The sequence below is a fragment of the Bos mutus genome, chromosome 8 (assembly GCF_027580195.1).
Source record: "Bos mutus isolate GX-2022 chromosome 8, NWIPB_WYAK_1.1, whole genome shotgun sequence".
Classification (NCBI taxonomy): domain Eukaryota; kingdom Metazoa; phylum Chordata; class Mammalia; order Artiodactyla; family Bovidae; genus Bos; species Bos mutus.
In genome coordinates, this window is record NC_091624.1 from 51,726,582 (window position 1) to 51,742,670 (window position 16,089).

Below are 16,089 nucleotides of genomic sequence, written 5' to 3' on the forward strand. Positions count from 1 at the left end.
TAACCACATTTATTTAACAATGTGTCTCAATATCAAACAGAAAAGTGCAACATTGTAAAACTGCAATTACTTTTGCATCAACCTAATAGTTGACTCCTTGAAACTCCATTCCACTGGCTTAAAGTAGCTCCTTTCATCAGCTACTCAACATCAAATGTTGGAGCTTCTTAGGGTTTAGCATTGGACCTCTTTTTCACTGTATAAATCATTGATATTTTGAGCAATTTTGTCACTGCCTGCAACTTCTTTGACATATCGGCTATCTGTATACCAGAAACTCCTGAATTAACATTTTTATTTGAGCTTCAGTTGTCTGCACAACTCCATGTGGATAATTCAGAGAGATCCCTTGATTTCAGGTTGTTCTTAATACCTTTTCTGTTTTTGTTGGTTTCATATTTATGCTTCAGATTATTTTATTTATCCTTGTTTTTAGCTTCTATGGAAGTAAATACAGCATTTGAACACAGTACATGTACAGCATCAAGATAAATCAGTTTGTGAACCAGTGGTGTTTTGTGTAATTAAAAATTAAGAAAAATCTAGGACTTAGGTTGTTAATAATTATTCAGAAGTTAGCCACACAGGCCTCCCTAAACTCAGGAAGCCACTGCTGGCCTAGTAGTTATGGCCAATGATGCAGTACTTTAATATTTTCACACAGTATTTTATCCTCTTCATTATGGTGGGACTGCATTAGTTATACCACTAGAGTCCCTTTGTAAGCACTCATTGCACTTACAGTCATTCTGTTCTTTGGCCTTTTATTAAAAAAAACCCACAAACCTGGGCCATATCAAAAGCAAAGTCCTGATTTTTTTTTTTTTTTTTTTAATGTCTGCTGCAGTAACTTTTGAAAACAGAACAGTGAAAGCCTCCCCCTCCCCCATATCTTTAAGTAAAATAACATTCCAGGAGGATGTACTTTTAGAGTGGTTATGAAATTGGATTTTGTTCTGAAACATGTTGAGCTGAGAACTATCAAAGCTGTACTACTTAGAAAATTATAAAGTCCTGTGTGAATTATGTCAGACAGGACTTTGTATACCTTGTGTAGTTCAAAGGCAGTATTTCACGGAATTGTCTGTGGTACATCTTCACTAATAGAAACATATTTTACATAAATTTGAATATAGTTTAAGTCAAGGCTTGGGTTTGTGGAGAATTAAGTGAGAGAATATGTAGAGATCATTTTGTAAATTATATTGTGTGGTTCAAATATAAAGTTATTAATTTCCAGCTTTCCCCCTGCTTATTATTTACAAAAAGGCAATTGTCTTTGTGTTTATTCTTTATTAGTTGCTTTATGTAGAGTGAGTGTTTCAGTTTTCTAATTGCTTTCACGTCTCTTAGTTTTTTAAGGAACCTCCATACTATATACTCCATAGTGGCTGTATCAACTTACATTCCCACCCATGGTGCAAGAGGGTTCCCCTTTCTCCACAACCTCTTCAGCATTTATTGTTTATAGACTTTTAAATGATGGTTCTTGTCATGTCTTTTATTTTTAATTAATAGAATTCAGTGAGTGTTTTTTCTGCATGCTTGCATGCTAAGTCGCTTCAGTTTTGTCTGACTTTTTGTGACCCTGTGGACAGTAGTCCACCAGTCTTATCTGTCCATGGGATTCTCTAGGCAAGAATACTGGAATGGGTTGCCATGCCCCTTCTCCCAGGGATCTTCCCTACCCAGGGATCTAACCCGCATCTCTTGAGTCTTCAAGCATTGGCAGGTGGGTTCTTTACCACTAGCACCACATGTGGAATGAGAAATTTAGTCTTTGGTCCAAGATGTAAGGCAAATAGAGAAAGTCTGGAAGTTTAAAAGAGGGTTGGAAACTCATAAATCACACTGTACTTACTTACTTGTGAGTCTGAGATGAATGGTGGTCCCGATTAAGGACCAGATGGAGAGAGGACCAGGTTTCTGGAGATTTTACCTCTTGATTCTAGTTGCCCCCTTGTTCCTTTGAGAAGGAAGTCCTCAGGGCTCACTAGTGGTTGCTGAAGTCAGAGGCACATTTCAATCACCATTTTAAATCTGGAACTTGGAACCTGGTTCTGCTTTGCTGAAGGTTTCCATTATCTTCCAAAACTTCCTGATTGAGATATATAAATATATATTTATATTTTATGTGTGTTTATATATGTACATATGCACATGTGTTTTTGTGTATTTTTTCCCCCATGGCATTCAGCATTTAACAATTTCTGATTTGCTTTTTTTTAAAACCCTGCAATACTTTCTTATGGGGTTTTTTCACTTCTAATAAGAATGTTTGGTTATGGAGATTTGGGGTTAGATAGATGTAATCCTTTACGCATTTTATTAGATGCTAAATACTGAGTTAGAGTTTGAAAGAGTACTCAAATTGATAAGGAATATGAAACAACATTGCATGTAATAAACTCTTTAATCCCTGTCCCTAGATATCAATTTGTGGTTTCCTGTTACTTTGACTGAAAAAGTAAGGCTTATTGCCATAGTGAATGAGCTCACTTCCACGTTATTTCCTAGTCTTTGTCTCTTTCACACTGAGAACCTTTTACAACAGAAAGAGAAGGGATGGGAAATTTTCTCAGTCATTTCCATTCGTAAAAGTAATAGCTTTGTTGTAAAATAAGAATATGCTAACGCACAACTTGAACATCACTGAAAATATGATAGCCTAAGTTTTTTAAGGTTATTTTTGTGAATCTGTAGTATTCTCCTCAGTATCAATAACCTCAGATAAGCAGATGACACCACCCTTAGGGCAGAAAGCAAAGAGGAACTAGAGAGCTTCTTGGTGGAGGTGAAAGAGGAGAGTGAAAAGGCTGGCTTAAAACTCAACATTCAAAAAACTAAGATCATGGCATCCAGTCCCATCGCTTCATGGTAAATACATAGGGAAACAATGAAAACAGTGAGAGACTTTGTTGTCATGAGCTCCAAAATCACCGTAGATGGTGACTGCAGCCATGAAATTAAAAGACACTTTGCTCCTTGGAAGCAAAGCTATGACTAACCTCGACTGCTGATATGCTAACTAGACAGCATATCAAAAAGCAGAGGTATTACTTTGCCAACAAAGGTCCGTCTAGTCAAAGCTATGGTTTTTCCAGTAGTCACATATGGATGTGAGAGTTGGACTATAAAGAAAGCTGAGCGCTGAAGAATTGATGCTTTTGAACTGTGGTTTTGGAGAAGTTCCTTGGACTGCAAGGAGATCCAACCAGTCCATCCTAAAGGATATCAGTCCTGAATATTCATTGGAAGGACTGATGCTGAAGCTGAAACTCCAATACTTTGGCCACCTGATGGGAAGAGCTGACTCATTTGAAAAGACCCTGATGCTGGGAAAGATTGAAGGCGGGAGAGGGAACCACAGAGGATGAGATGGTTGGATGGCATCACTGATGCAATGGACATGAGTTTGGGTGGACTCTGGGAGTTGGTGATGGGCAGGGAGGCCTGGTGTGCTGTAGTCCATGGGGTCGCAAAGAGTTGGACACGACTGAACAACTGAACTGAACTGTGGTGTTGAAGAAGGCTCTTGGGAGTCCCTTGGAGAACAAGGAGATCAAACCAGTCAATCCTAAAGGAAATCAATCCTGAATATTCATTGGAAGGACTGCTGGCGGAAGCTAAAACTCCAGTACTTTGGCCACCTGATGCAAAGAGCCAACTTGTTAGAAAAACCCTGATGCTGGGAAAGATTGAAGGCAGGAGCAGAAGGGGATAACAGAAGATGAGATGTTAGATGGCATCACCGACTCAATGGACATGAATTTGAGCAAGTTCTGGGATATGGTGAAGGATAGGGAAGCCTGACACGCAACAGTCCATAGGTCACAAAGAGTCGAACACAACCAAACAACAACATTCTCCTCCATTTGGGCAGTGGATTTTTAGAATTCAGAGTTCCATGTCTTAGTTCACGCTAAGCTTTGAGGTACAGGCTATACATAGGAGGGATCAGATAGTAAAGAATCTGCCTGCAGTGCAGAAGACCCAGGTTCAATCCCTGGGTTGGGAAGATCCCCTTGAGAAGGGAATGGCCACCTACTCCAGTATTCTTGCCTGGAGAAGTCCATGGATAGAGGAGCCCAGGGGCTACGGTCCATGGGGTTGCAAAGAGTTGAATACAACTGAACAACTGAGACTTTCACCTTTTATACATATGAAAGCCAGTGATGATACATCACTAGTATTTTGTACCTTAAAAAGTCAACGTTAATGAAGTCTGTTTTACGAAATTTGGCCATCACTTCTAACCTGTGCAGTTCATGTTTGAGTTTGTGAAGTCTTAGTTGCTCTGTCGTTTTGTTTTAATCAGAATATCTAAATTTCAACGGTTATTTTTCACTTTTTTTTAGGATTATCAAAACATAACTGATACTAAAATCAGGGGTTAAAACAAGTATATTTTTAATAGCACCATTAAGTATAGGGTTTCCCTGATAGCTCAGTTGGTAAAGAATCCACCTGCAACGCAGGAGACCCCGGTTCGATTCCTGGGTTGGGAAGATCCTCTGGAGAAGGTATAGGCTACCCACTCCAGTATTCTTGGGCTCCCTTGTGTCTCAGCTGGTAAAGAGTCTGCCTGCAATGCGGGAGACCTGGGTTCTATCCCTGAGTTGGGAAGATCCTCTGGAGAAGGGAAAGGCTACCGACCCAGTATTTGGCCTGGAGAATTCCATATAGGCCATGGGGTCGCAAAGAGTCGGACATGACTGAGCGACTTTCACTTAACTATAGGAAGAAATAAGGTTAGTGTGGTGAGGAAAATTACAAGAAACTTGTATATGGTTCTGAAAACTACTTCCTATTTTTGTTATAATGACAAATTTGAATTATAGTATTCCTTAATATAGATTGGACATGGCATGATTTTGTGAATACCTCAGCTAAATAATTTAGAATGATCCAAAGTAGTTTGCTTCATTCCTGTCAGTTTAATGAATTGTTTTATATGCTTTATATCTTAAAATCTAATGTTGTAGTATGTAGCCTCGTGTATTCTTTAGCTAATATTAACATGGTTTTTGTTCTAGCAGCAGGTGCCAATCAGAAGTGCTCTAGGGACTTCTCTGGTGATCCAGTGGTTAAACCCCTTCACCTCCAATGCAGGGGGTGTGGTTTTGATCCCTGGTCAGGGAACTAAGATCCCACATCCTCAGGGCACACAGTTCCCTGCCCCAAAGTGCTCTGATACCCAAATAGAATTTTCAGGAGTAGACTGGAGACAGAAGAGGCTCTTATTAGAAAACACATGGCCCTCATCAGACTTTGTTAACTTACAATTTTGACAGTTTTGGTGAGACTCAATTGGAAGATTGAGTTGTGTGAGGAATCCTGGAGAGTTAATAATTCAATTAAGTTATCCATACCAATTTTGTAGCTAGTAAGCAAGAAAGCTTGAGACTGTTTCAACATTGACAGGTATAAGTTTTGAATTATCCATCACTCCCATGATCTACCTGAAATGTCTTTCCCCAAGATATCCTTTTATGATATTTTAGTTAAGAACTGATGAAATAAATCGATTGACTGTTTTTTAATGTTTTAAGTAAATCTTACTTTGTCCACATAATCGCTTTAAAGAGTAAATGTAATCACCTTAAACAATGGGAATAAGGAGGTAGACAAGTGTGATTTAGAATCAAATCACAGGCCTACTTAAATTATACCCTCTCTTAAATGGATCTCTCAGCTGCAAATTAATGCCTAAAAGAGTAACTAGTAACTGATGGGAAGGCATAGTAGAATTTCAGTTAAAATTGGAGTTTCATAGCGGTGGTCAGGTACCATTTGTTGTTGTTTAGTTACTAGGTTCTGTCCAACTCTTTTGCGACCCCATGGACTGTAGCTCACCAGGTTCCTCTGTCCATGAGATTTCCCAGGCAAGAATACTGGGGTGAGTTGCCATCTCCTTCTCCAGAGGATCTTCTAGACCCAGGGGATCTTCTCAACCCAGGAAACGAACCTGCATCTCCTGCATTGGCAGGTGGCTTCTTTACCACTGAGCCACCTGGGATGCTCAGTCAAGTACAATAGTGAGTGAAGTCTCTCAGTCGTGTCAGACTCTTTGCGACCCCGTGGACTGTAGCCCACCAGGCTCCTCCATCCATGGGATTCTCCAGGCAAGAATACTGGAGTGGGTTGCCATTTCCTTCCAAATTGTTTATTACCCTATCATGTATGTATGTTGTTACCTGATTAGTTTCATGATGAATTCAAATAAAGAGTTAATTTTTCATTTGATCTTTCTTTCCTACCCCACCCCTCACATCTTTTAAACGGATATTTAATTCAAGTTAATAGTGTATCTTTTCCCCCCTTTACACTTGGAGGTAAACTACTTAAACATCTATGCGTGTAAATAGTAATGCAAAAATCCTTTAAAACTCTTATTCTGTTGATTGATTTTGTTGCATTGGCAGAGTGAAGATAGTCCAAGTCCCAAGAGACAGCGCCTCTCTCATTCAGTCTTCGATTATACATCAGCATCACCAGCTCCCTCACCACCAATGCGACCATGGGAGATGACATCAAATAGGCAGCCCCCTTCAGTTCGACCAAGCCAACATCACTTCTCAGGGGAACGATGCAACACACCTGCACGCAACAGAAGAAGGTTAGTTGGTTCTATTGCTTATTAAATTTTTGGTCATTGGTAGAGTATTTTTAAACATCCAAAAGCATTTTTTCTGTAAGCATTTTATAAATATATCAACACCTTTGTCTCTGTACACTCACACACAAACAACATTACAAGTTGTTTGGACTACCAAACAATATCATGAGAATTCATTTAGCTTGGGATTGACAGATGTAGAAATTGTATAATAAGAGGCTAAAGTGATTTACTTAAAATCAATCCATACCTTTATATATGAATTCAGCTACCTCAAGGTTTAAGACTTTTTGTGGGCTGACCTTCAATCCATATTACCGAAAAATGCATTTTATAATTTACAACGGTACTCCAAAATCCCTGTAGATGATGACTGCAGCCATGAAATTAAAAGATGCTTGCTCCTTGCAAGAAAAGCTATGACAAACCTAGACAGTGTATTAAAAAGCAGAGACATTATTATTTTGCCAACAAGTCTGTATAGTCAAAGCTATGGTTTTTCCAGTAGTCATGTATGGATGTGAGAGTTGGACCATAAAGAAGGCTGAGCACCGAAGAATTGATGCTTTTGAACTGTGGTGCTGGAGAATACTAAGGAGAGGCCCTTGGACAACAAGGAGATCAAACCAGTCAATCCTAAAGGAGAAGAGTCCTGAATATTCATTGGAAGGACTGATGCTGAAGCTGAAGCTCTGATACTTTGACCACATGATGCAAAGAGCCAACTCATTGGAAAAGACGCTGATGCTGGGAAAGATTGAGCAGGAGGAGAAGGGGACAACAGAGAATAAGATGGTTGGATGCTATCACAGACTCAATGGACAACAGTTTGAGCAAGTTCCAGGAGATGTTGAAGGATAGGGAAGCCTGGTGTGCTGCAGTCCATGGGGTTGCAAAAAGTCAGACACGACTTGAGCAACTGAACAGCAACAACAGTGGAAATATGGAAGTCTTAGAAATGATCAGTCTCTTCTTCACTCCATTATTATCCATTCCATTCTTACAAATGAATAACCTCTCTCCACAAATATTCCTTCTGTATTCTCTAAGGCAGCTGTAGTTTCATTAAGTTTCTTTTCAAATTGAGGACCCTGTGATATGAGGAGTGACTGAAGTTTAGTTCAGCTTTCAGTCTTCTCTTCTATGTGGGACTTGGCTCTTGTTTTTTCTTCTCCAGGGAATATGTTTCCTGAGCTGCTTCCTGTTTAGTAGTGGCCTGAGGTCATACCTTTCCTCTTCCAAGGAAATAGAACATCCTTGAAGTGAGACAACTGTTTATCTTTCCAGGATGTTGATAATCTAAGAAGTACTGATGATCTCGGAGTAGTAAGGTGTTAACGAACTGAATATGTTTCCTGAGTATCTATAGGCTGATGCCTTAACCCACAGTGTGGATGAATTTGGAGATGGGGCCTCTAAGGAAGTAATTAAGGCTAAATGAAATCATCAGGACAGGTCCCTGATCCAAGAGGATTAGTGTCCTTACAAGACTCCAGGGAGAGAGCTTTCACCAGAAATCGAGCATGCTGGCACCTTGATCTTGGACATTAAGTCTCTCGAACTTGAGAAAATAAATTTCTATTGTTTAAGCCAGTCTGTGATATGTTGTTAGGGCAGCCTTAGGGCACTTAATTTTGGCTCAGATGGTGAAGAATAAGCCTGTAATGTAGGAGACCGGGGTTTGATCCCTGAATTGTGAAGATCTCTTAGAGTAGAGAATAGCTACCCGTTTCAGTATTCTTGCTTGGAGAATTCCATGGACAGAGGAGTCTGACGGGCTATAGTCAATGGGCTTGAAAGAGTCGGACACAACTGAGTGACTAACAGACAGGTAGCTTAATACTGAAGGGATGTTAAAACCCATCATTCGTTGTTCCAAATCAGACAAGATAAACCTGTTCCTGAGGTATATTCTGTTGAGACCATTAAACTTTCACATTATCTGGTGCATTATTACCCAATTATATGGGAATGTTTAAGTAAAATAATGTTATGCCAACCAGGTAAAATATTTCATAGCTGTTAAATATAACTACATAAGGAAATAACGTCTGAGTACCTGCTGTGATATTTCCTATTGTTTTATGGTGAACTATGCCATACGTTCAGGAGAACTTGTAAAACAAGTGTACATTTAAAAAGGATAACACACAAGTGTGCCCTACATTTAGGTTAAAATATAACATCAAAATCCTTTCCTGTGATTTGTTCAACCCTTTCCTGTGATTTGTTCTAACTCCCTTGGTACATGTTTTTAATACCTGTAAATACATTCTAAAAACACAATTTTGCATTTTGTTAAATTGACGTAAGTGTATTTTTTGTTTATTAAGCAGTCTTTTTTAATGTGGGTAGCAGTAGTTCATTTATTGTGATATAATCTTCCATTGAATTAATGTACTGTAATTTATGTACCCACCTACTGTTGGATAATAGTTATGCCCAGTTTGGGTAATAAAAAGAGTTCTATTAGGACCCTTTGTGTAGACAACTCCTAGTGTGCATGTGCAAGCATTTCATTAAGATAAAAGCCTAGGAGTACAACTGTAGGTCATAAAATGTGTTCTGGACCAGAAAGGGCATGACAGTGTCTGTTGCTGGATGGCAGAAACTAGTTTTCAGGTTGAAAAGAAGCATCAATCTCCCTGTTTGTCAAACACAAAGGAGAGATAGGGAGCACTTACCTAGAAAACAAGCTACAAATTTGTTATCCCCAGCATTGTGTGTTATTTGTTACTTCCTTCTCACTTTAGTACTATACTTACGCTGCTGCTGCTAAGTTGCATCAGTCGTGTCTGACTCTGTATGACCCCATAGCTGGCAGCCCACCAGGCTCCTCCGTCCCTGGGGTTCTCCAGGCAAGAACACTGGAGTGGGTTACCATTTCCTTCTCCAATATATGCATGCATGCTAAGTCGCTTCAGTCGTGTCCGACTCTGTGCAACCCTATGGACAGCAGGCCACCAGGCTCCTCCGTCCATAGGATTCTCCAGGCAAGAATATTGGAGTGGGTTGCCCTTTCCGTCTCCTTAGTACTTACAGGCTAGCTATAAGTTTAACTGCCAGTTTTTCTGCCAGAAGTAGGGTTTATAAGCAGATGCAGTATTCAGCAACAATCTGATACAATTTCAGATACAAAGATGAGCACACTGGGAAGTTACCAAACATTTGAAGAAAGCCAACAAAGTGAAAGAAAGTCTCTGAAACTCAAAGAAAGAACTTGAAGTAACACTTAATAAAATAACTAATAAAACAGTTAAGAAACAAGAATAATTTTCGAAAAAGTGTAACATGAGAGAAGTACAAGAGATTGTATCCCTAAAAATCAACTGGAAATCTTGGTTGGTAAAATTAATGAACAGGCAGAAAAAGCATCTTGGTCCCTGGAAGATCAAGTAAAGAGCTTTCCCAGAATGTAATGTGAAAAGGGAAAAATGGAAAGTGTGGGAAAGAAATTTAAATATATCGACAGTCATCAGTTCTAAATACATCTAATCATATTTCCAGACGGAAATAATAGAAGGGAACAGTTTTTATAGAAATAGTATAAAAATCATTTTCAAGAATTAAAGAATGGGTGTTGAGCAAGATCTTGGTGAAATTCAAGAATGTGCATAAACATTCAGAGAGAAAGAAAGTTGAGCAATAAGAGATCTTCCCTGAATCTTACACTTTGATCAAGAGGGATTTATCCCAGGGTTGCAAGGATTTTTCAATATTTGCAATTTAGTCTGATATACTACATTAGCAAATGGAAGAATAAAAACCATATAATCACCTCAGTAGATATAGAGACAGCTTTTGATAAAATTTGACACCATTTATGATTTTAAAACTTTTCAGAAGGTAGGCATAGAGGGAACATACCTCAACATAATAAAGGTCATATGTGACAAATCCACAGCTAATGTCATACTCAACAATGAAAAGCCGAAAACCTTCCCTCCAAGATCAGGCATAAGACAAAAATGTCCACTCTTGCCACTTTTATTTAGTATGATTTTGGACATCCTACCCAAAGCAGTTAGATGGAAAAAAGAAATGAAAATCTAAATTGGAAAGGAAGAAATAAAACTTATCACTGTTTGCAGGTGATATAATACTATACATAGAAAATCCTAAAGATGCCACCAGAAAACTGCTACAGCTCATCAATGAATTCAGTAAACTTGCAGGATACAGAATTAATATACTGAAATCTGTTGCATTTCTACACATGAGCAACAAACTATCAGAAAGAGAAATTAAGGAAATAATCTAACTTACCATTGCATCAAAAACAATAAAATATCTTAAGAATGAACCTACCTAAGGAGGTAGAAAACCTTATAGAAAGGTAGCAAGAGAGACCACATTCACATAAATTTTATTACAGTATACAGTTGACCTTTGAACAATACGGATTTGAACTGCATGGATCCATTTATACGTGGATTTTTAAAAATAAACACTATGCTGCTGCTGCTGCTAAGTCGCTTCAGTTGTGTCTGACTCTGTGTGACGGCAGGCCACTAGGCCCCTCCGTCCATGGGATTTTCCAGGCAAGAGTACTGGAGTGGGTTGCCATTGCCTTCTCCACAGATTCAGTGCAATCTCTATCGAAATACCAATGACATTTTTCATAGAACTAGAACAAATAATTTTAAAATTTCTATGCAAACACAAAATACCTAAATAGCCAAAAAAAATCTTGAGAAGAAACAACAGAGCTGGAAGAATCAATTGCTCCCTAACTTTCAGACTATATTGCAAAGCTATAAGCATCAAAAAAGCATGGTACTGGCATAAAAAGAGAAACACAGATAACTGGAGCAGGATAGAAAACCCAGAAATAAACCCACCTACAATGTTCAATCTATGACAAAGACAAGAATATACAGTGGAGAGCCTCTTCAGTGATATTGAAAAAATTGGACAGGTACATGGGAAAAAATGAAATTAGAACATTCCCAAACACCATATAAAGAAATAAACTCAATATGGATTAAAGACTTAAAAGTAAGACCAGATAACTATAAAACTCCTAGAGGAAAACATGGCAAACTCTTTGACATAAATTGCAACAGTAATTTTTTGGACCTGGTTGCTAAAGCAAAGAAAATAAAAGCAAAAATAAGCAATCGAGACTTGCTGCTGCTGCTGCTAAGTCGCTTCAGTCATGTCCGACTCTGTGCGACGCCATAGACAGCAGCCCACCAGGCTCCCCTGTCCCTGGGATTCTCCAGGCAAGAACACTGGAGTGGGTTGCCATTTCCTTCTCCAATGCATGAAAGTGAAAAGTGAAAGTGAAGTCGCTCAGTCATGTCCGACTCTTCGCAACCCCATGGACTGCAGCCCACCAGGCTCCTCCGTCTATGGGATTTTCCAGGCAAGAGTACTGGAGTGGGTTGCCATTTCCTTCTCCAATGCAGGAAAGTGAAAAGTGAAAGGGAAGTCGCTCAGTCGTGTCCGACTCTTCGCAACCCCATGGATTGGAGCCTACCAGGCTCCTCCATCCATGGGATTTTCCAGGCAAGAGTACTGGAGTTGGGTGCCATTGCCTTCTCTGAATTGAGACTTAATCGAACTTTAAAAGTTTTTGCACAGCAGAGGAAATCATCAACAAAATGAAAAGACAACATACTGAATGGGAAAAGGTATATGCAAATAATAGAACTGATAAGGAGTTAACTGTCATACATATATATGTAAACAGCTCATAACAGAAAAACAATTTGATTTTAAAAATAGGCAGAAGACCTGAATAGACATTTTTCCAGAGAGGAAATGTGATGGCCAACAGGCACCTGGAAAGATACTCAGTGTCACTAATCATCAGGTTAATGCAAATTAAAACCACAGTGAGATATCACCTCACCCCTGTTAGAACAGCTATTATCAAAAAGAACATGAAAAGTAAATGTGAGCAAGGCTGTGGAAGAAAGAGAACACTTGCACACTGTTGTTGGGAATGTAAATTTGTGCACCCACTGTGGAAAATAGTATAGATGTTTCTCAACGAAACTAAAAATAGAACTACCATATGATCCACTAGTTCCACTCCTGGGTACATATTTTTAAAAAAGAAAAATAATTCAGAAAGATATGCACCTTGATGTTCATAGTAGCACTGTTTACAATTGCCGAGGTATGGAAACAGCCTAAGTGTCTAACAACAGATGATGGATAAAGAATACGTAGTAGAATACTACTCAGCCATAAAAAGACTGAAGTTCTACCATTTGCAGCAGAATGGATGGACTTGGCATTATGCTAAGTGAAATAAGTCAAGAGAAAGACAAATACTGTATGGTATCACTTATATGTGAAATCTAAAAAGTACAACAAACTAGTGAGTATAGCAAAAATACAGACTCACAGATAAAACAAGCTAATGGTTAACCAATAGGGAGAGGGGAAAAAAAGTGAAGAATGCAGGAATTCCAGTGCAGGAGTAGGGGATTAAGAGGTACAAACTATTCAGTATAAAATAAGCTACAAGAATATATTGTACAACATGGGCAACATAGCCAATATTTTATAATGATTGTGAAGGGAATGTAGCCTTTTAAAATTGTGAGTCACTATGTTGTATATTTCTAACATATAATATTGTAGGGCAACTATACTTCTGATTAAAACAGAAAACCTTTTTGAAAGAATTATTAAAACTATTCTATCTAGGAAGTAGAAGAATAAATGCAGAAAGGACGATTTAATATGATTTGGTTTGCTAAGTCTGAATAAAAGTCTCTTTAAAAAAAGATTGAAATTAAAAAAAAAAAAATCTGAACATAAAATAGGGACAGAGCAGAGAGAAGTAAAAATGTGCAATCCAGATATTTTTTTAAAAATGTAAGTATGTATTTAAAAATATAAGTGTAGTCACTGGAAGAATAAAACTGGTGTATATAGCTTCCACACAATGAAACAGATAAACAGCATGTAGTCTAGAAAACTCAATCCAGCAAGGGTACGTAAGTGAGCCAGGAGGGAATAGCCTTGTGCTGTTTACAAATGATATGTCTAAAACAAAGTGATAAAGTAGTATCTATCACTGATATAAAAGTCAACTGAGAAATATTTGTCCATCTTTTATCACTGTTTCTTATTTCTAGATTTTCAAATAATTATGGTTTCTAAATGTTCTACCACAAAGTCATATACATAACGTTTAATAAGAGGAAATTCAGGAAAGATAGGGACCAAAATTGTCGAGGAATTTACATTTCAGCACGAGGACTTGTGTCTTAATTTGTGTGAGTTTTGAGTTTCTGAAATTATGTTTGAGTAGGGAAGTAAGAGCAAGAAGCAACAATGGAATCAAATAATAAAAGGGATAATAAAAGGGGCCCTTAAAGTTTTTGAATAGAATGAGAGTTTTTCGGGAGATGATCTGGGCGTGTGTTTTGATTTTAAAGTGCACATTTTTTCACATCATAATATCTATATTGATGGTATGAAGTGAAGTGTTAGTCGCTCAGTCGTGTCCGACTCTTTTCAACCCCATGGATGGTGGCCTGCCAGGCTCCTCTGTCCGTGGAATTCTCCAGGCAAGAATACTGGAGTGGGTTGCCATTCCCTTCTCCAGGGGATCTTCTTGACTCAAGGACTGAACCCGTCTCCCACATTGCAGGGAAATTCTTTACCAGCTGAGCCACCAGGGAAGCCTGTAGCATAGTCTAATTGGCAGCTTTCTCCTTTTTAGTGATATATTAAACGGTCCTTTAAAATAGTTGTACAGATACAGATATGTGCATATACATAGATAAATTTTCTTGTTCTTTTCTCTTAGGCTAGAAACTGTGTAGCAGTCAGCACACTTAGCTTTTAAATACCATTCTACAGTTTAAGGAACCAGGACTCTTTGGAGTCTCTTTTGGAGAACTGGTTAATTCCAGAGTCGGTGTAGGGAAAATACTAGATGAGCCTAGGGCATATTGTGGTCCATATATTAAGGAAGTGCTCAAAATGATAAAGACAACAGGAGAAGGTCACAGGAGCCAAAATGCTCCCATTGAACAGAGTTAAAATAATTTGAACAACAAAATAAAATGACTGTGGATTATCACCTAAAGAATAAAATAAATATCCGTTAGCCCCTACTCATATATAACTAAGTGAGAGAGAAGGAGCAACTCTTCTTTATAGAATTGCAGTTGATATATATGGAAGAAATGAAGGGAGTAGAAAATCACCATTAGAATATCAGAATAGAGTGATTGCTGAAGATCCATTCATGCAATCTAAAGTTATTGGCAAACTTTTAGCAAAAGCAGAATATTTGCATGATTCAGAGTATCTCCCCAAGAAAATAAAATCTATCACTGCTTCCATTTTCCCCTTCTGTTTGTTTGCCATGAAGTGATGGGACTGAATGCAATGATCTTAGTTTTTTTATTGTTGAGTTTCAAGCCAGCCATTTCACTCTCCTCTTTTACCTTCATCAAGAGGCTTTTCAGTTCCTTTTCACTTTTTGCTATTAGAGTGGTATCATCTGCATATCTAAGGTTGTTGATATTTCTTCTGGCAACCAACTCCAGTATTCTTTCCTGGAGAACCCCATGGACAGTAAGAAAATAGGGTCTTGGCAGAAACCTGTTTAGCCAAGTGATTGGTAATACATACGTAAGCATGAGTGATGCATATCAGTGTCGTGGGGCCCTTTATACAGTGCACTGAAAAGGGCCTATCAACCCTGTGATAGCCTTTCCAGTAATACGTAATGCCATGCAAGTCATGAAAAAACATCAGACAAACCTGGGTTAAAAGGACATTCTGCAGAGTATGTCTTCAGAGCTATCAAGGTCATGGAAGACTGAGCTTTCATGGATTGGAGAAGACTAAAGAAGCATGACCACTCTGCAATAATGGGATCCTGTATTGGATTCTGAAACAGTGAGGGAACATTGTTAGAAAAACTGGGTGAAATCTAAATACATTCTGTTGTTTAATTAATAGTATGATACCAAGGTTCATTTCTTAATTTTGATAATTTTTTTTTCTAATGGAAGATATTAACATGAGGGAAAGCTGGGTAAGGGTTATGCAAAGACTATATGAAAAGTATCTCAAAACATTAAAGTAAGTTCTAAGGTAGATGGCACCTGAAAATCAATGAAATATAGTTTGTCGGTTTTGAAGCAGAAATGCAAAAAGTTATGCTGAACATAGAGGAAGCAATGAATGGAGCATTAACCTTGAGGGTTAGTATTAAGAGCACTGTGGAGAAATTAATATTACAAAAGAAAGTCCCTTGTTCTTTTTAAGATTGGGCAATTGAGAGAAAGAAGAAACAGATTTAGAGGTGCAGAATGCAACAATTAAGGGAAAGGTGACCTGTCCTCAGTAAAGACTGCTGAGATGGCTATGTGCAGCTGTGTCTAGAAAGGGGCTGTTTCGCCTCTTGTGCCTGAAATGGAGTACATTTTTATTGAGGCCTGCTGTTCGAATTGTTACCCATGCTGAGCCCTTGTAAAAAGCAGTGGAGC

The 16,089-nt window shown here is 38.3% G+C and overlaps 1 protein-coding gene across 16 annotated transcripts in view; it reads left to right on the forward strand.

Moving 5' to 3' along the window:
- RNF38 (ring finger protein 38) overlaps positions 1-16,089 on the forward strand; it is a 118,764-nt gene that overhangs the window by 80,457 nt on the left and 22,218 nt on the right. For all 16 annotated transcript variants that reach the window (XM_070375640.1, XM_070375641.1, XM_070375642.1 and 13 more), the window contains one exon: positions 6,426-6,619. In XM_070375640.1, coding sequence (XP_070231741.1) covers positions 6,426-6,619 — 194 coding nt within the window. The remainder of the gene's footprint in view (positions 1-6,425; positions 6,620-16,089) is intronic.